The sequence below is a fragment of the Trichoderma virens genome (genome assembly GCF_000170995.1).
Source record: "Trichoderma virens Gv29-8 chromosome Unknown TRIVIscaffold_92, whole genome shotgun sequence".
Taxonomy (NCBI): Eukaryota; Fungi; Ascomycota; class Sordariomycetes; order Hypocreales; family Hypocreaceae; genus Trichoderma; species Trichoderma virens.
The window spans coordinates 1,790,965-1,809,200 of record NW_014013657.1 but is presented as its reverse complement, the minus strand read 5'-3'; the positions used below and the strand labels follow the sequence as shown (position 1 = coordinate 1,809,200).

The following is an 18,236-nucleotide window of genomic DNA, read 5'->3' as shown; positions in this document are numbered from 1 at the left end:
CTCCCACGAGACTGCGCTTTGACGGAATAGTGCTGCTGCATCTCGTTGGCCAACTTGACCATGGCTCCTAAGTCGCGATTCACAAGGCTCGATGCCTTTACAAAGACGGTGGACGAGGCGCGCATCCGGACGACAAGCGGAGGAATCGTCACAATTGTGTCGCTGCTGGTCGTCTTCTTTCTCTCGTGGGGAGAATGGACCGATTATCGGCGCATCGTGGTGCACCCGGAGCTTGTCGTGGATAAGGGCAGAGGTATGTCAAGTCGCCTATCATCTGTGCCCTGCGCATGGTTTGGCTAATGTGATCTGATCATGAAGGCGAACGAATGGATATCCATCTCAACATGACCTTCCCCAATATGCCATGCGAACTGCTGACGCTGGACGTCATGGATGTTTCTGGCGAGCAGCAGCACGGCGTCGCCCACGGAATCTCCAAGATTCGTCTGCGGCCCGCGGCGCAGGGCGGCGGCGAGATTGAGAGCAACACGCTTACCCAGCTGCATGAAAAGGCCGAGCACTTGGCTCCTGACTACTGCGGTGGATGCTACGGAGCAACTGCTCCCGCTAACGCCGAAAAGCCTGGCTGCTGTAACACCTGTGACGAAGTTCGAGAAGCTTATGCGCAGATGTCATGGGCCTTTGGAAGGGGAGAGGGCGTGGAGCAGTGTGAGAGAGAGCACTACGCTGAGCGGCTGGACCAGCAAAGAGAAGAGGGCTGCCGAATTGAGGGTTTGCTGCAGGTCAACAAGGTTGTTGGAAACTTCCACCTTGCTCCTGGCCGAAGCTTTAGCAATGGCAACATGCATGTCCATGATCTTAAAACCTACTGGGACTTCCCCGAGGGCAAGCCGCACGACTTCACCCACATCATCCACTCTCTCCGATTTGGACCCCAGCTTCCCGACACTGTCATTGAACGGATGGGTGGTAAGAATACTTGGACCAACCATCACCTCAACCCTCTAGATGCAACCCATCAGGAGACAAAGGATCCCAACTTTAACTACATGTACTTTGTCAAGATTGTTCCCACGTCCTATCTTCCCCTGGGCTGGGAAAAGCGGACGCCTGGCTACGACGGCAGCATCGAGACACACCAGTATTCTGTCACTAGCCACAAGCGAAGTCTTATGGGCGGCGACGACTCGCAGGAAGGCCACCCGGAAAGACTACACGCAAGGAATGGTATTCCTGGTGTCTTTTTCTCATACGTAAGTGTTTATGGTGCACTATATACATATAGAATTGGTAAGCTGATAATGCGTCTAGGATATTTCTCCCATGAAGGTTATCAACCGTGAGGAGCGGGCTAAGACATTCCTTGGCTTTCTGTCTGGTCTCTGCGCGATTGTCGGTGGCACCTTGACCGTTGCCGCCGCTGTTGATCGCGGATTGTTCGAAGGAGCTTCCAGGCTCAAGAAGCTCCGATCTAAGGATATGTAAAAGTAAGTAGGAGTATGGTCAAATAAAAAAACGTCCCTCTGTAGAATGCTTTGCATGGACTCTTGAGGCGTATGGACCAGGGCGTTTTGGCTGGCATATATATGTATTTTTCCCCCGTCTCTTTTTTTCTGAAAAGGACCCATTGTCAGTATATAGATGGATCTTGGACTTGAACGACAGTGATGAGCACTTTCGACTGTTTATGACTCCACCATCGACCTGTTGAGTGTTTTGATGTTTGATATTCCTAGTATATAGCACCTTGTATAGATTGTTACAGCTTTGAGCATGAATGAGGGATATATTCAGACAATTTTGTCGAATGCAGAGCTGTTCCTTGCAAGATGCAAATATAGCAATATTTTCGGTGAGCTACTACCTTAGTTCTGAAGCTGACAAACCTCCATGTACAGCACTATCGATAGACGGCAACTACCCGACCGCAAATACAGCTATCATCAGCCGGCCTTAGTATGGAATATTGATATAAATAGATCCAGGGCGGGCTCTTCCGCCAATCTAAGAGATGAGGCAGTACAAGTACATCATAGCGCCAACAACTCTCGGGACCCGGCTGTGGCCTCGTGACCATTAGTAGAGATGGACATGACAGCTTACTGCAGTAAATGCCCATTGCTAAGTACATGTAGGAAGCTGGGGGCTCAATGGCTGTCTTACGAGCTGTACCTGTTATTAGCAGCACTCCATAGCGCTAAGGAAGGCATTGGCATCACCTTTGCCCTGCATTCGTCTCAGAATCATATGCGGCGCCCTGTGTTTTGGCATTTGCACCACCGCTGTTTCACTCGTTGCCGTGGCGGAGTCTGAGCCAACCTGCTGCTCCATCTATGTACATACATGCTCATGTGCCAATGCACATGTACGGAACCCGCTCTTTTTTTCTCCGTCTCTTCTTCTTGTTCCTCTTCTTTATTTAGGCCACACTCGGTTGATCGGGCGACCCAGTTGGAATTCATATGCTGCGTGTCGGCGCTCCGTTGGAATTGAAAGAGATGAAGATATGGAACCCCCTTGCGTCAGGTCGCAGAATTGACCTCATCGTGCATGCACTGCCGACCTCACCTCACGGAAACGATATTAATATATCGCTGCTAGAGCAGGTGGTGCATGTGCAGCAGAAGCAAGGGCCAGGAGCTGCGTAACGAGTAATACACGTACTCGCACACGTGTGGAGGAAGGGAAACTGCATGACATCTTCGTACACGGTTCTAACGGAATGGCGCACTCCTCGGGTGTTAGTGGCAGGCTGGCCAATTTCAATTATAGTAACAGGGCCAGCTTATTTCCAGCTTAAGCGTCTGCTCAATGGACTTTTCCTCTGCACCCCTTGCTGGCATATGGACTGACTCGGTTGCCAGGCGTAATTACCTATGGACATGTAAAAAAAAAAAATAGTGTGGAGCATAGAACTTTGGAATTGTGTATTTATAGCCTGTACACGAGACCGCGCATGCAGGCATATCGGTTTGCCACGAAGACGGCGCAGCTGAGTTGCGTAATCTATCCGCTGTTACTGCTGGACGCTGTATAATGAATCATAGGGCAGTAATAGGCCAGCTGTAAAGATAGGTCACAAATCTAGCAGTAATACTACTCGTAAAAAAAATCCAAGTGGTGTGTATACACGGCAAATCCATTAGCAAATCACCATCTTGCTCGCATGCAGGAAATAAGGATTGGCCGGTTTAGCCTCTCCGGCCAATGTTTGAAAATAATGAATGGCTCCGTCCAAAGTACCCGGTACTTGAGTTCACTGGCGCAGTCCCCAGAAAAAAAAGGGCCCGTCGCTGCTCTCAATTTGCTGAGCCCAATGCACCCCAGACGATGGCTGTTGCCAGTGCGCCCAATGATATGGCAAGGGTCCCTGAACTCGCCCGAAGTAGCCTGCGAGCCACCAAGTACCTGTACACGGCGCTCCGGGGGTTCTGTAGCGGTACCTGTGGCCGTGGCCGGATCGGACGGTGTTTGCGCGTATAGATACATGGCCGTGCGCGGGAGGGTGGCATGGGCACGGGCGCGCATGCATGTGCGCTGCAGCTCGAATGAACTGCGATCAATTGCAATCCAATGTTGCTGGTACGGTATGAGTACTTTCAGTTGTAGGTACTAGGTATCTACTACACCTTTACGAGCAGTAAGGCAGTACCTTAGGTGTAGTACGTAGGTAGCGAGGTTAATAATATCTTGCCCGGCTGTACTTTACAAGGGCATTGATGGCGAGTGCTCGTACGAGCCGTCTGTAGCGAGACAAGACAAGACATGGAGTCTGATGACTTGCAGGCCATGTGAGGGTTTGATGCGCTGAAGGGGCCACGACATGCTGGGGAGATTGCCCGAGATTACCTTGGGTGCTACTAAACCTACCTTTAAGCCACACGAGCCAGGGTGGTTCCGCTATGGTATCCATGTCTTGGAGATTCTCGGACGCACCTCACTTGTTTTTTTTTCTGATACTGTATTGGTGGTTTATTAAGCTACTGTATCCACGAGATACGAGATCACAATATCTACTACAGTGTCTGGCATGATCTACGAAGCTGTCATTGGAGTAGTGCCTACCTAGTAGTGCCCAGCTCGCTGAGCCTTTGTGTGGATATAAGCGTTGCATTCGTTACAGTAAAGTACCTTTGTTCGCGCGATTGTAAGCAAATGTCCCTGGACCTGGAGCCGGAAAATAAAATAATACCGTGCATACAAGTCCACAACAGAAACAGGCATCTCCGCCGGTGCTTGTACAGTACTGTATGCTGCTTGACTTTATGGATCAATGTTATTAGATGAGATTAGCCTTTTGTACCTTGAAGTCTAAAGGACAAGCCACCACCTTTGGTTAGGTCGTGCCCTTTGCTCGCGCCGTGCCCAGTACCTGGCCTGCCCACACCATCTGGCCACGCGCGCAAGTACAGAGTACCCGGCCGCCAGCCGCAGCTACGGGGCGCCACTGGCCTCCTAACCTCCTTTTGCAACAGTGCCTCGTATCCATCCACCATCTTGTATTCCTCCTCCTTTCTCCGTCACAATCTGATCGGTGAGACAGGCAAAGCAGAAGCGCTGAACTTGCCGCCAACAGGTTTCTGTGCAGGCTCTCATTGCCGTGCTTCTCATTCTGCTTCTGCTTCTTGCTTCTTGCTTCTCGCTTCTGCTTCTGCTTCTTTCTACCGTGTGCGCTGAGCCATTCGTTTGCTGCGAGGCCATTGCCACTCCTCTCTTCTTCTCTTCACTTCTCTCAACCTGCGCTTCTCTTCGCCCTTCTCTTCTTCCTTTTTCTCTTCTTCCCCGCGACTTTTGCAGCCCCTCGTGTGACGACAGACGCACGTTGTCAAGTGCAACACCCAGGTACTCCGTGGCTCCGTATTCTGTGCTCCGTATCCATACTTTGCACATCGCTTTGCCGCTCAACCTCGACGGCCTGCTGCGACTTGCGGCGACTTTTGATATCGCGCATCTGCTTCTCGACCCGTCTTCGATTCGCCCTTTCAACTCACCCCAGTCCGTCCTTGGCACCTTTTCTTCGTGTTTCTCTCTTTTGTCCCTGTCTTTAGCTTCTCTCGGATCCATCGTGCCACCCGTTGCCCGACGCCGACGCCTCCACCTTGATACGCTTCTCCTCTGGTCATCCGAACATCATCGCCGCACTGCCACGACACCTGCATCTCCATCTGCACCTGGACCTGCAACTCTAGCTGCGCCAGCGCATTCATTGCGCGGCGACAGGAATATCAATAGCAGCGACGACGACGACGAACACCGAATCTCTTGCGCCCAGTCAACCAGCCAGTCGTTCCAGTTGCTCTCCCCATCGCTATTTTGGCATCGTGCCGTCCCACCCAGCTTTTGATGATACCGTTTTGGAGCCTACTTGTCTTATTTATTTATCCCGTTTAGCACCCAGCGCTTGCGCCTTTGCTGCTATCATTCAACATTACCCGGCTGGATTTGGACCTCAAGCAACATGAAAGAATCCGTAACCAATCGCCCGTCCTTGTTGGACTTGCGATCCCATTCCGCCAACTCTGCTGCGTCTTCTTCTCGACCCCTTCGATCACCACGTCTTCATGTTGCCGGGGAAGCACCCCCCGAGCTGTCCCCCCTGGATGCCTTCGCCCTGCAAAGCCGGCTGCTGGCTCGACAGCTCCAAGAGACGACCAACAAGGATGGAAATCGCGTCAGCCGATTACCACCTCTCACGGCGGAGAGTCCTTTAATCATCCAAGGCCGCTCTGAATACTTTCGATCCATGTCCCAGGATTCGGGATCTGAACGTGATGAATCTCCCGCCCCTCCGCTTTCTGCTGGCTTTGGCGGTTTGGGGCTGCGCACCGAGATGGAAGACGCCTTCTCGGGCGAAATCGAACGGCCGAGATCTATGCACCCACGGATGAGTCGAATCCCACCTACCCCCGATGAGGGCGTCCCTCCTATGCCAGAGGACATGCCAGACGTACCAGACATCCCGGAGTTTGCTCGAGGCAGACAGCTGGGGCATCAAAACGACAATATCAACTTCTTCGGTGCCCGTCAGGATCGTTCGCCATCACCACTCCAGAGCGATACCCTCTCTCAGCTGGACCGTCAATCAACAAAATCCCCGACTCCGTCTTACCCTCAATCAACCTCATTTTCTGCATTTTCAAACTCGTCTCCTCGAAGGTTCAAACAGAGCTCCTTCGACGAGGTTGGATTGGCGCCACCTAGAAGCCTCCTTGCTGGACGATCGCTGAGCTCTTTGTCCTCCCCTGTACCCCCAGACGAGGATACGTTCGGCAACATGTCCAGCTCTGTTCAGTCTCTTCCTTCCAGGAAACTGTCTTCCGGTAGCGCGGCTCTCCCACCACACATGGCATCCTCCGTCCTTCCACCTTTCCAACGATCTCCATCCGTTGCGTCTGAATCCTCCGCTCTTCCTCGACCCGCCTTCAACTTTTCTCGACCCATCAGCAGAGCTGGAACGCCAAATCTGGACCATCCTATCCGGCAGGCTTCATCAGACAGCCAGCCATCCTTTATACTGGCCGATGAGTCGGCTCAGACTCCCATAAGTATGCACAGCGAGGCCTTTACAGAGCAGCCATCAGATGACAAGACCGGCGGGTCTTATGTCTATTCCAAGTTTGTTCTACCTCGAGGAAAGTCAATTCAGCGTTCAGAATCCTCGGATCTTCCGCCTCAAGCTGGTGCACCACCCTCACCCCCTACTCGACCTTCTAGCTCCTCAGCTCGCGCTGTCCCCGACGATGCCGCCAGCATTTCCAGCGCCATGTCAAGACAGCGGAGCGATGCGGGCAAACTCAGTTCAGAAAGCTCTCAGTTTGCGCCCTATGGACGCGCCTCACCAAACCCCAGCAGACCGTCAACTGAATCTAGGCGGGGGACTGAAGACAGTTCCAGAGGTAGATCGCGGACGCTGCATGCTGGAGAGGCGCCTCGAGGCAGGACACCAGCCTCAGTCGGTACAAGCGACTCGGCCCAGACAATACGCCCTACTATGTCTGTCCGATCTAATACGAGTACTGTTGCACCTACGGCTGCTGAAATGACGGCCGAAGAACATCTTGCCAAGGGGATAGAATGCCACGAGAACGGCTCTCTAAACGAGTCGACGTATCACCTCCGGCATGCCGCCCGACTAAACCACCCAACAGCCATGCTTCTGTACGCTCTTGCCTGTCGCCATGGTTGGGGCATGAAGCCCAATCAGAAAGAAGGAGTACAATGGCTACGAAAGGCAGCTGATATGGCAAGCGGCGAAGTTGCGGAGGACGAAGGGATGGCCAAGGAAGGGAAGCGCATCAATATTGCCGAAAACAAGACCCACAAGGCCCAGTTTGCTCTGAGCATTTATGAACTGGGCGTGAGCCATATGAATGGATGGGGCATTGAACAAGACAAAGCCCTTGCGCTGCGTTGCTTCGAAATCGCTGGCAGTAAGTTTGGACCCGATGAGCCCCGTGTGATTAGGCCATGCTAACATTTTCTGAATAGCTTGGGGCGATGTTGATGCTCTAGCGGAAGCTGGTTTCTGCTACGCGCAGGGAATCGGCTGCAAGAAGAACTTGAAGAAGAGTGCCAAGTTTTACCGTATGGCTGAAGCCAAGGGCATGAGCATGGTGGGCAACAGCTGGTAAGTGTAGTTTGCTCCTTTATGCCTCTTCTACAGACATTGGCTAATTCAGGAAATTATCTAGGATTCACAAGGCAAAATACATGGATGACGAGGATGCCCCTGAACTCCCAGCGGATAAGAAGAAGACCCGAGCCCGCAGCAAATCCCGCTCCCGCGCAATGTTTGGCAAAAAGCCTGTTTCGTGAGGGGGCCAACTATAATGATGATGATATCTCTCTTCGTCTTTACCCATCTATACCGGAGTTTTGGGGTTCGGTTGTCTCGCATCGACTACTGGGGTTGTCTCGCATGGAATACTGGGAATTTCTTCTTATCGGCCTGTCTTGCTCTTTCTCTTCTCTCTCCTCCGTTTTTCTTTTTTTTTTTTTTTTCGATTTTTTTTTCTTCTTCTTTTTTACTTTTGGCATATTAGTAGAGGCGGGATCTTTTACTACGTTACATTCACATGCTTTGAAAAGCATATTGGGCTTTAGGATGAGCCTGTCGACCCCTTCTTTGGAGCACGCAACTCCAGTCTACTTCTTATTCTTCTCCTTGGTTTTTTCTTTCTTTCTTTTATTTTTACCCTTGGAGAAGTTTTCATTTCTTGTTACTTGTAGGGAGAGTTCGCCATGGTGGCTGTGGCGTCCAGATACTATATTTCCTTTGTTCTTTCTCAAAACCGAGTCCGTATAGAGTGCGGCTGGTCGATTTTCTTTCTTTCTTTTTGGCCAGGCGTTGGGCTGTTCAATATATCCAAAAAAGAGACGTTGTGGGAATGTCTCGTATCTAGGGCAAATAAGGCGATAACAAAGTTATAATCCAATAATTCCAATATCAACAGCGCTCTTTTGTTGTCATGGTGTCATGTGATGGCTTAGAATTCTCTTTGTCTGATTTCTAGTATGTTTACTATTTTATTGGTTACAAACACCGTGACATCGCAACTCGCATCCTTTCATGCTTCTCATTCCCCAGATTAGGTATCAACATCCATTTTCTCTCCCTCAACTGGTAGGTCGACTACGGTGACGTATCGTCCAATATCGCTCTTGGTAATAATCTTTTCGTTCAAAACGGCAGTGGTGCCCTTGGGGAAGCGGTAGCTCTGCAGCTTGGCGCTCTTCTCGTTGGGCTTGATGTAGTTTCGTAGAAGAGTTGTCTTCTCCTGGGTGATGACAGCAACGTCGACGTTTGAACCGGAGCCCAGATCATTCCAGACACCAGCCAGAATGGCATCGCTGCACAGCTTGACGGCAGCGTCCCGCGTCAAGTCAGGTGTCCACTGGGTCTCAAAGACGCTCATGGCCGCGAGACTGCCGGATCCCATGGTGACGTAGGGAAGCTTGTCGGTGCTGCCGTGGGCGTGGACGGTGAAGAGGTGGGTGCCTGTAGGATCGCAGCCAGCGACGACGAGGTAGGCGCCGATGTGGCCCTGGTGGCGGAACAGGTGCTGCTTGAGGAGGGTCATGCAGGTGACGACGCGGGGCTTGCGGCCGGTGGAGAGCGAGTGCAGCTCGAGCTGGGAGGAGATGAGGGCGGTGGTGAACTCGGTGTCGGCGGCGGTGCCGGCGCCTGCACACCAGATCTGGGGGGAGATGTAGTGAAGCTTTTCACAGTTCTTGTCGGCGACGATGGGGCCCGAAGTGGCTCGCGTATCGGCGGCAATCTGGCAACGAGCTAGTTAGAAACTGGTTGCTCTCATGCGATGGAGTTTCTCATAGTCGTGTATGTATAACAGGGAGAGGGGGAGGGGTGATGAAGAGGGCAGGGAAACGCAGACTCCCAACTCACCACAACGCCGCCGTCGAAGATGCACCCGACAATGGTTGTTCCTGTGCTGGTCGCCTTGGGCAGAGGCACTCCCCTGGCGTGCAGGGCCGCATTGCGGTTGTAGTTGGAGAAGTCGAAGCCCGGCATCTTCTGCTGCTGCGATGCCCTACCGAACGGGTCGTGCCGTCTCGTCTATGTCTTGCGTGTACCGTACAAGTCCCTCTTTATGGTTCTTCGAATCCACCAGCTGTGCGGTGTCTGCATTCGCTGTAGAGGCTCGTCAAGGGTGATGTTGCTTGCTATTCAATGGAGGATTGGCTGGCTGTGTTGGAGGTTGATGTTTGGTTATGCTAAGCAAGCAGTAGTAGCTGATGACGAGGCTAAAAGCTGCCTTCTGCCTTTAGGCACTGGCGGCACGTCTGCCAGGTATCGCAGCACCTAAACACAGTGGGCTGGGTACTTGATACAAGCTCCAGCCTGCTGTTTCCCCTCTATAACCGTCCCCCTAGGCAAAACGGCAAGCTGTGATTGGCCCGCTGCGGACTGGTGGGAAGATGGAGCGCAGCTGCAAGCGCCATTGGCGGGAGCTGCCATGAACCCACGTGATTGCGCTCAGAGCTCCCAAAAAAGTTGATTGTGCATGCAAGGGTCGCGACAGACCGCCCGGTAGAATATGGTACATGCGCAGTTCCCTCTGCAATTCCAATCGCTACTTTTGCATCATCCACTGCAGCAGAACAATCGACGCGTTTTGTCGCCTCTCCGGCCATTTCCCCTACCTTCGCCATTCTCGCAATCTCTGCCTCCGAATTGGACCCCGAACCCCGCTGGTGGGAGCTCCAGCGACGGACTTGTTCATCGCGCCGCAGACCCATGTTCCGGAAGCTCGATAGTTAACGAGATTCGGAGCTCGTCCGGATTGCTCTCTTCTGCGGCCATGTCCTTTGGCTTCAACGCTGCGACAAACACCATGAGCGGAGGCGCGGGGGATGTGAATGCAGGGCCCGATCTGCCGACTATCCAGACAGAGGTAGGCAGCAGCGTTTTTCTTTGTTCGCTTTGTGTTTTGTGTTTTGTGTTCGTACAACACAAGCCACAAGTCTATCACTGACACATAGCTTCACAGGCCCTCGGGTTCCTATCCATCGCTGGCGATTCCAAAGTTCGCCTCACATCCTCTTGGGAGACGCTCCCGACTGCTACGTCCTCGTTGCTCAGCGTTGCCTCGAAAAGAGGTCTCGTTGCTGCTGCTGGGCCTGATCAGCTCATCATCGCCACGACCGAATCGATTCGAAAAGCTTTCGAGGCTCCCAAAGATGGCGATTCCGACGTTCGCGCCTTTGAGCCGCAGCTCAAAATCCCCATGCCCATGCGGGTTTCGCAGCTAGTCTTTACTGCCGACGAAAATTACTTGGTGCTCTCTGCAGAATCTGGTGGCGGCCTTGCTGTTTACCAAGTCCAGAGTCTTTTGCAGGGGTCTTCGAATTCCGCGTTTGAGCTATCAACCAATGGAGAGGCCCTCAGGTCACTGGCGCCAAATCCTACGATTCCAGAGCTATGTGCCATTGTCACAAACGGCGGTAACCTCCACATGGCAAATCTCCAAGACCGGAAAATAAGCAATGCGCTCAAGAGTCAGGTCAGCTGTATCAGCTGGAGCTCAAAGGGCAAGCAGCTCTGTGCCGGATTAGCAGATGGAACCATCCACCAAATGACGCCTGAGGGAGAGGGCAAAGCTGATATCCCCAAGCCTCCCAATGTGGACAACTGTCATGGTAAAATCACCCCTCCTAAGAAGAAAGCCCATGCTAACCATTGGTTAAATAGTATCATCTCTCACATGGCTTGAGAACAACCTTTTCCTTGCCATCCACTCAACTAATGACTCGCCCCCCTCTTCCATATATCACATCATTACGCGCCAACTGCCCTCATCATTTACCTATCAAAAAATTACGGACCCTGTTCAGCCTTTCGGCTCAGATAAGGTCCCTCACCACTCTATACTACGACTGAGAGATTTCCCCCCCGATCTCCAGGACCTCCTTATCGTCTCCTCTACTGCATCGGCTGATATTGGTTTGCTCACTCGATCTAAAAATGCTCTGGCAACCGATGAACCTGCAGAGTCCATCACCAATGTCTTCACTACCACCGAGTTACTTGATGACTCTAAACGACCGACACTTCCGATGGACGACTCGGGCACGGAGGATTCTACGCCCATTGGAATCGCTCTTGATCTCTCCAGCAAGGATAAGATTTACAAGCCCATACCATCGGACGAGGAGCTTGAAGAATCGCCCACTCCATTGCCAGGATTCTGGATTCTGACTCATGGTGGTGTGCTCTGCTCATGGTGGATTATCTATACCGACTCAATCAAGAAAGCCATGCCCTATCCTGGATTGACGGCAGTCCAAGGGGATGCGGGATCTGTGCCAGCAACTGGCGCATCTTCGGCATCACCCTTTTCCAACGCGGGCCCGTCACCCTTTTCCTCATCCAGCGCAGCTGCTCCGACTTTTGGGTCTTCAGCGCAGCTTGGCCAGAAGACGTCTCCCTGGGGTACGGCAGCGAGCTCAGGTGCTTCTGCTGCGCCAAGTACAGGAGGGGCCTTTGGATCGAGTACTTTTGGGTCAGCAGCACCAGCCGCTGCGTTTGGCAAGCCGAGTACAATAGGATTCGGGCAATCCTCGCAACTGGGTATGCGAGCCTCTCCTTGGGCATCTGGTGGTGCGGGAGCAGGGGCAGGATCAGGATCCGGTCCAGCATTTGGCCAATCAGGCTTTGCTAGTTTCGCAAACAAGAACCCTCAGAGCCCGTTTGGGAGCACACCTGCAAGCACAGCTCAGGCCTCCACACCTGGTCCTTCTGGAGGATTCGCCGGATTTTCTTCTCAGGGTGGTTTTGCTTCTCTTGCTGGCAACAATAGCAGCAGTACCGGGGGCAGCGTCTTTGGTAGTGGCGGCGCTCTTGCTGGAACTGGGAGTGCTTTTGGATCCACCTCAACAGACACAGCCTTTCCGCCAAAGCCTTCAGGGAGTGTCTTTGGTACTGCTCAAGAGAAGCCATCTGGCAGTGCTTTTGGCTCTACTCCATTCAAACTAGAAAGTTCATTCAAGCCCGATCCGTTTCAAGGAGGCAACGACAAGGCACCGGCAACCTCTGGTTCGTCAATGTTTGGACCTGCTTTTGGATCTGCTCTCAACGACGCTGAAGCTAAGGCTCCTGACTCCACGGTATCAGCCAAAGATGAAGATATGGATACCGGCGATGCATCTCCACAAACTGAAACTGAATCTGCAACTCCGTTAGCAACACAGGGAGCATCAAGCTTTGGTACTACAGCTTCAACAACCCCTGCTGCCTCAACCACTGCTACAACTTCGCTCTTCGGTAACAAGGCAGCAACTCCTCAAACTACTGGTACCGGATTATTTGGATCAGGAGGGGCCTCTACTAAGCCTGCAGGTGGCTCTGGTTTGTTCGGGTCTGCGTCATTTGGAAATGCTACAAAACCAGCCACATCTTCTGGTCTTTTTGGCTCTGGCCCTAAACCAGCCGAAGACGAGTCTAAGACGCCCACAGCTAAAAGCGTCAATCCCTTTGCCACGCCTCTTCCTCCAGATGCGACTAGCAAGTCGTCGTATCTAATTGGCGAATCCTCGGACTCATCTGCTACGTCTACCACTTCAAGTTTGTTTAGTAGCGGCGCTGCGTCCAAACCAGTCAACCCTTTCGCTCAAGGTCTAGGCGGAACAGCTAAGACTGCGGCTGCTAGGGATACGGCTCTGAAGAGTACTAAGGTGGCAGACGAATCAAAATCATCCAGCTTTATCAAAGTGTCCAAACCTTCTGATGAGACGCCAACGGTTGTTGAAGATGCTCCTCTGCCTCCCGATCCAGTCAAGTCAAATTTCTTTTCCAAAGCCAACAACGTTACTTCTCCGTCCGCCTTTAGACTTCCTACGTCTACGCCCAAGGCTCGGCCGAGCGTAACGTCTGCTCCGGCACTAGCATCTGAGGGAGAGACGGAGAGTGATTTGGACGATAATGCTTCCGAGGGCAGCGGCGTGGATGTGGCCAAAGACTTTAGTCCCACGGCCATCGGACTGGAGACGCCACAACACTCATTTGGCGGTCCTGTAGAAACCCCTAAAGCTGACGATCGCCGATCACGACCGCTTTTTGGAGAGCTTGGCGGAAGCGCGCCAGTGATTCCTCAAATTTCTCAGCCAGGCGCGTCGAGCTCTCGATCGCCCAGCCCCATGCGAAGCGGAGGACGGAACCGCGCTCTCGCACCGGATGTCACTAGGTCCGTCAGTGCACCAGGCACTGCTGCTCAGCTCTCGGGTCCAAAGAAGTCGCAGCTCGTTGCATCAGCTACCGCAGGCAAAGACAAAACTGCCGCTGACGATACATTTGTAGCACAGTCTAGAAAACTGAGAGAGCGACAGCAAGCTGAAGAGGCCCAGCTGTTGATTGATGAAGAGGATGAGGAGGTGCAAAGAGTGCTTGTCTCTGAAATTGAGGGTACTCTGGACCTGGATGAGTTCATTGCCCACTCCAACATCGCGCCGCCAGCCAAGGAAAGCATTCCTGCTCAAGTTGAAGCTGTTTATAGGGACATCAACTCAATGATTGACACACTTGGACTCAACGCTCGCTCTGTAAGGGCCTTTACAAAAGGCCATACAGACAACCGTATTCCAGATGGTCGGAGTCCTGATGATCTGGAGGATCCGGATGATTGGGTTCTGTGCGAGATTGGCGACTTGGGGGAAATTCTCGAAGTTGAACTTCTTGGTGATCTAGAGGAAGGCCGGGTGCAGGATCTAACCGATAAGCTCGAGGCCTGCCAGGATCTAGCCAGGGACATGCATCGACTGCGAGCCAAGCAGGAGGATCTGAAAAAGGTCATCATGACCAAGGTGGATCCTAACCAGGCAGACGCTGCGCGGTCACTCCCTCTCAGTGCTGAACAGCAAACGCAGCAGAATGAGCTGAGGAGGGAGTATACAAACTTCTCGAAGCTTCTTGCAGAAGCAGAAGAAGCACTGACTCTTCTCAAGACTCGCATTGCATCGCTTTCTAGTGCGTCCGGAAGGGGAACCACAAACGTTCCCACCGTGGAGGCTGTGATGAAGACGATTACCAAAATGACCAGCATGGTGGAGAAGCGCAGCGGAGACATTGATGTGTTGGAAACGCAGTTGCGGAGGATGCGGCTGGAGACTCCTAGCAGAGAGGAGTCCCCTTTCCGGACACCGCAGGCAAGGAGGAGCCTCTTGATCTCCCCAGACGCGACACCAGCTCGTAGCATGCGCCAGAGCTTATCTAGCAGCGTCATGTCTCTTACAACCCCGACAAAGACAGCCACACCGCGAAAGAAGGTCAGTGGCTACAGCAGGGAGGAAAAGGGAGATTTAATGGATAAGAGGGCCAAGCGACAGGCGATACTTGGCAGACTGAAGGATAACGTACAGAAGAAGGGCGTTAGTGTGTGGAACATGGAAGATATCGAGTAAATGGGAAGAAACAGAAAAACAAATGAAAATGAAAACTGGGATAGGAGGAATTGGCCGCTTTGCCAGATATAGCAAGGCTGCTTGATTTGGGGGATGGAAATTTAGGCTACTTCAATGGGTTTATAGGTTAGATAGCATGTCATGAAAGCTCAGCTTTGGCACAACTAAAGCATCTCGTCATGGGTTATGAATTTTGCACACTTTTCTTGGATATGGAGTTATAATGTTGAATTCTCTTTGGGTGTTAATCAAGAGTGTGAGAGATTTGGTTATTTGATTCGTTATTATTAACGTCGTATTGGATTTCTTGGACTCGTTATAGCAGCAATTCGTCTTATAGGGCCTCATCTCGTTCAGCCTCCATCATTGCCATCATTGGAATAATCACTGCATATTTCATGCCTTCCGTCCTAATCCCGCCCTCCTCATCCTGAATATTCTTTCGCCGTGCGGATCTCGTAACCGCTGAAGGAGGGACGCAAGATAGCCGCCGTCCTTCTTGGCCTCGTCGACGCTGATTCTGTGTTCCTTTTGCAGGGTGTATTTGCGAAACGCCTGGAAGTCGCGCCACACTCGCACCTTTCTATTTGTGCGCCGCGCATCAATCAAGTCGACAATGTTAACGAGCTTCTTCTTGAGATTGCCCTTGCATTCGGCGGCGGTGTCACACGGCGGGATGCCGACCTCTATGCACAGGTCCTGGTAGCCCTGTAGGATTTCTTCCTCTGTGGGCTCTTCTTGGGTGCTGTCCAGGTGTTGCGAGGAGAAGTAGTGCGTCTTGAGCTCCTCGCGCATGGCAATGGTGCGCTCCTTTGTGTATTCCTGGGAGCCGGGGATCCAGTTCTGGGATAAGGCGAGACGGGCGAATTCTTTGTCAAACGGCGCGTCGTGGCTGGGCGTGAAGTTTTGGAACTTGTCGAAGTGGGATTGAGACGACGGAGGGGGATTCATGGTGTCTTGAGATTGACATTGAGAAGAGGGAGGGGGATCCATATTGTGCTGAGAGTCTCTAATATTGGGTTTGGGGAATATGGTGATTTGCTTGTGAGGGTAGAAGAGGTAGAGCAATAGGAAGAGACGCGAAGACAGGGGGAAACAATAATGGCGGAAAAGATGCCGCGTGCATCCATCAGATGTAATTCGCTGAATCCTTCTGAGACGCATGCACATGCACGTTGGATGCCAGCCAGTCGGTACATAAGCGGCTGGGGGCGTTTAAATGGAGGCCTCAGAGAGTTGTAAGAGATTACTACAGTATTAAAATAAATGAAAAACACATTGTACACGGCTAATACTCAACATGATTCACTAATTCCTCTTCATGTGATTGATCTGGTCATCTATTCCGTGTTATTGGTACCATATCATGAGCCGTTATCAGAGATGAGGCCATGGGAGATAAAGTGATATATCTACAGCCCACAGGCAGCTATCTATAATAAATCTCAAGCTCTTTCAATCAAAACCAACAGGAGTAATCCAGCTCTGTGATATACGATGTGTTGGTTTTACAGGAACTTCACAAGGCACAAACACGATGTATACGAGTATACAAAGCGTCAGTAACACCAAATCCCAAAACGGCTTAGTCGCGGGCCCTCGATCCATCCATCCTCTCGGTGAGCGCCCGTCCTTCACCGACCCTCACCTTGGAGGGGCTAAATTCTAGCTATCGTCAAATCGTTATCGCATCCAAAAAATTTCCCCAGATCACCAACCCAGTGAAGCCGAGTCAACCTTTTTGCTTCTCCAATCTCATATTCCCGTCCAGACACCATGGCTCCCAGCGCGGAGGAGCTGCTGCGCCGAAATGTAAGAGGCAATTTTACACCAGTCTCGCCAATTTTTTCCCTCTGGCTTGTCTTGTTCCCCCATGAGTGCTGACAGAGACATTCTTTTTTCTTCTTCTTCATAGACGGTTGGCATCAACAAAGAGACAGTCTCCAACGTCGCCTCGACTGACTTCCCCGGCCATTTCCCCGGCGAGGATCACGCCTTCACCATTGAGCGCTTCCGATCAGCCTTCTCCGTCCAGTTCCACCGCAATGAGCTCAACGATGCGTCCTTCTCCCTCATCGGCATCGACGCCTCGCTAGCCAACGCCTTCCGACGCATCCTCATCGCCGAGATCCCGACCCTCGCCATTGAGGACGTCTACATCGAGAACAACACCTCCGTCATCCAGGACGAGGTCCTCGCCCACAGACTCGGCCTCATCCCCTTCAACGGCGGCCGCGAGGGCATCCACAACTTCCTCAAGTGGTACAAGAAGCCCGAGGCCGGCGAGGACGCCTACGCCAACAGCTTCGACTGGAACACGGTGCGCCTCGAGCTCAACATCACCTGCACCGTCAACCCCGACGCCTCCCCCAACGAAAACGACCCGCTCAAGGCCTACAACCACGCCCACGTCTACGCAAAGGACATCGTCTTCGTGCCCACCGGCAGGCAGGTCGAGTACTTTAGCGGCGAAAACGCAATCGCCCCCACCAACCCGGACATCCTCATCGCCAAGCTGCGGCCGAAGCAGACCATCAACCTGGCCATGCACATGCACAAGGGCATCGGCGCCGACCACTCCAAGTTCTCGCCCGTGGCAACCGCCTCGTACCGACTGCTGCCCCTCATCCACATCACCAAGCCCATCATTGGCGCCGACGCCGAAAAGTTCCAGCGCTGCTTCCCCCAGGGCGTCATTGGCCTCGAGAAGATCACGAGGGAAGAGGCCAGCAAGTCCGGCAGCGGCTACGAGGGCCACGCCGGAGAGCTCAAGGCCGTGGTCAAGGACTCCATGAAAGACACCGTCAGCAGAGAGGCGCTGCGGCATCCCGAGTTCGAGGGCAAGGTGAAGCTCGGCCGGAGGAGAGACCACTTCATCTTCTCCATCGAGAGCACAGGGCAGTGGGACAGCGACGAGCTGTTCCTCGAGGCCGTCAAGCATTTGAAGCTAAAGTGCAAAAAGTTGGAGCAGCAGGTCGTCAACATGGTTCAATAATTGTCTTTGTTTTGGTTGAAGGCGTTTTGTACATAAACGGGGGCATGGTTATTGCGTTGTACATATGTTTCGACGCATGCTTTTATTTTCTCTCTGTCTGTCTCATTTATCTCATGGATATGAATAAATAAAAGAAAAGAATCAAATATCTGAGATCCTACCTCTTCTTGTTTTCCCCAAGTCTGTGGACACGAGTACAAAGATGTGTTGATATGGCCTCCAGAAAGAAAGAAGACGGTAATATTGCGTCCCGCCACTCATGTCTCCAACGCCAGGAAAATGCCCAAGATAAAAAAAAAATCCCTTCCGCAAACACCAAAAGCGTCATTACAGATGAAACATTAATAATAGAAGAATCAACCAATGC

At 52.2% G+C, this 18,236-nt stretch overlaps 6 protein-coding genes across 6 annotated transcripts; 4 read left to right on the top strand and 2 right to left on the bottom strand.

Annotated features, from left to right (window-relative positions):
• Positions 1 to 60: 60 nt before the first annotated feature.
• On the top strand, positions 61 to 1,585 carry TRIVIDRAFT_86970 (uncharacterized protein; the record flags this gene model as incomplete). Its single annotated transcript, XM_014094481.1, has 3 exons — positions 61 to 253; positions 319 to 1,214; positions 1,273 to 1,585. 3 exons carry the CDS (start codon positions 61 to 63, stop codon positions 1,444 to 1,446), a joined length of 1,263 nt encoding a protein of 420 aa, XP_013949956.1.
• A 3,834-nt stretch (positions 1,586 to 5,419) lies between these two features.
• On the top strand, positions 5,420 to 7,776 carry TRIVIDRAFT_38220 (uncharacterized protein; the record flags this gene model as incomplete). The annotated part of the gene is made up of 4 exons (XM_014094480.1): positions 5,420 to 6,857; positions 6,897 to 7,391; positions 7,450 to 7,588; positions 7,653 to 7,776. 4 exons carry the CDS (start codon positions 5,420 to 5,422, stop codon positions 7,774 to 7,776), a joined length of 2,196 nt encoding a protein of 731 aa, XP_013949955.1.
• Positions 7,777 to 8,549: 773 nt separating this feature from the next.
• Positions 8,550 to 9,490, bottom strand: TRIVIDRAFT_56206 (uncharacterized protein; the record flags this gene model as incomplete). Its single annotated transcript, XM_014094479.1, has 2 exons — positions 8,550 to 9,239; positions 9,365 to 9,490. The coding sequence occupies 2 exons, from the start codon at positions 9,488 to 9,490 to the stop codon at positions 8,550 to 8,552; spliced, it is 816 nt and encodes a 271-aa protein (XP_013949954.1).
• Positions 9,491 to 10,280: 790 nt separating this feature from the next.
• Positions 10,281 to 14,874, top strand: TRIVIDRAFT_39156 (uncharacterized protein; the record flags this gene model as incomplete). The annotated part of the gene is made up of 4 exons (XM_014094478.1): positions 10,281 to 10,373; positions 10,470 to 11,118; positions 11,171 to 12,992; positions 13,128 to 14,874. 4 exons carry the CDS (start codon positions 10,281 to 10,283, stop codon positions 14,872 to 14,874), a joined length of 4,311 nt encoding a protein of 1,436 aa, XP_013949953.1.
• A 396-nt stretch (positions 14,875 to 15,270) lies between these two features.
• On the bottom strand, positions 15,271 to 15,825 carry TRIVIDRAFT_64357 (uncharacterized protein; the record flags this gene model as incomplete). The annotated part of the gene is made up of 1 exon (XM_014094477.1): positions 15,271 to 15,825. One exon carries the CDS (start codon positions 15,823 to 15,825, stop codon positions 15,271 to 15,273), a length of 555 nt encoding a protein of 184 aa, XP_013949952.1.
• Positions 15,826 to 16,650: 825 nt separating this feature from the next.
• TRIVIDRAFT_38208 (uncharacterized protein) lies at positions 16,651 to 17,869 on the top strand (the record flags this gene model as incomplete). The annotated part of the gene is made up of 2 exons (XM_014094476.1): positions 16,651 to 16,686; positions 16,790 to 17,869. 2 exons carry the CDS (start codon positions 16,651 to 16,653, stop codon positions 17,867 to 17,869), a joined length of 1,116 nt encoding a protein of 371 aa, XP_013949951.1.
• Positions 17,870 to 18,236: the final 367 nt, after the last annotated feature.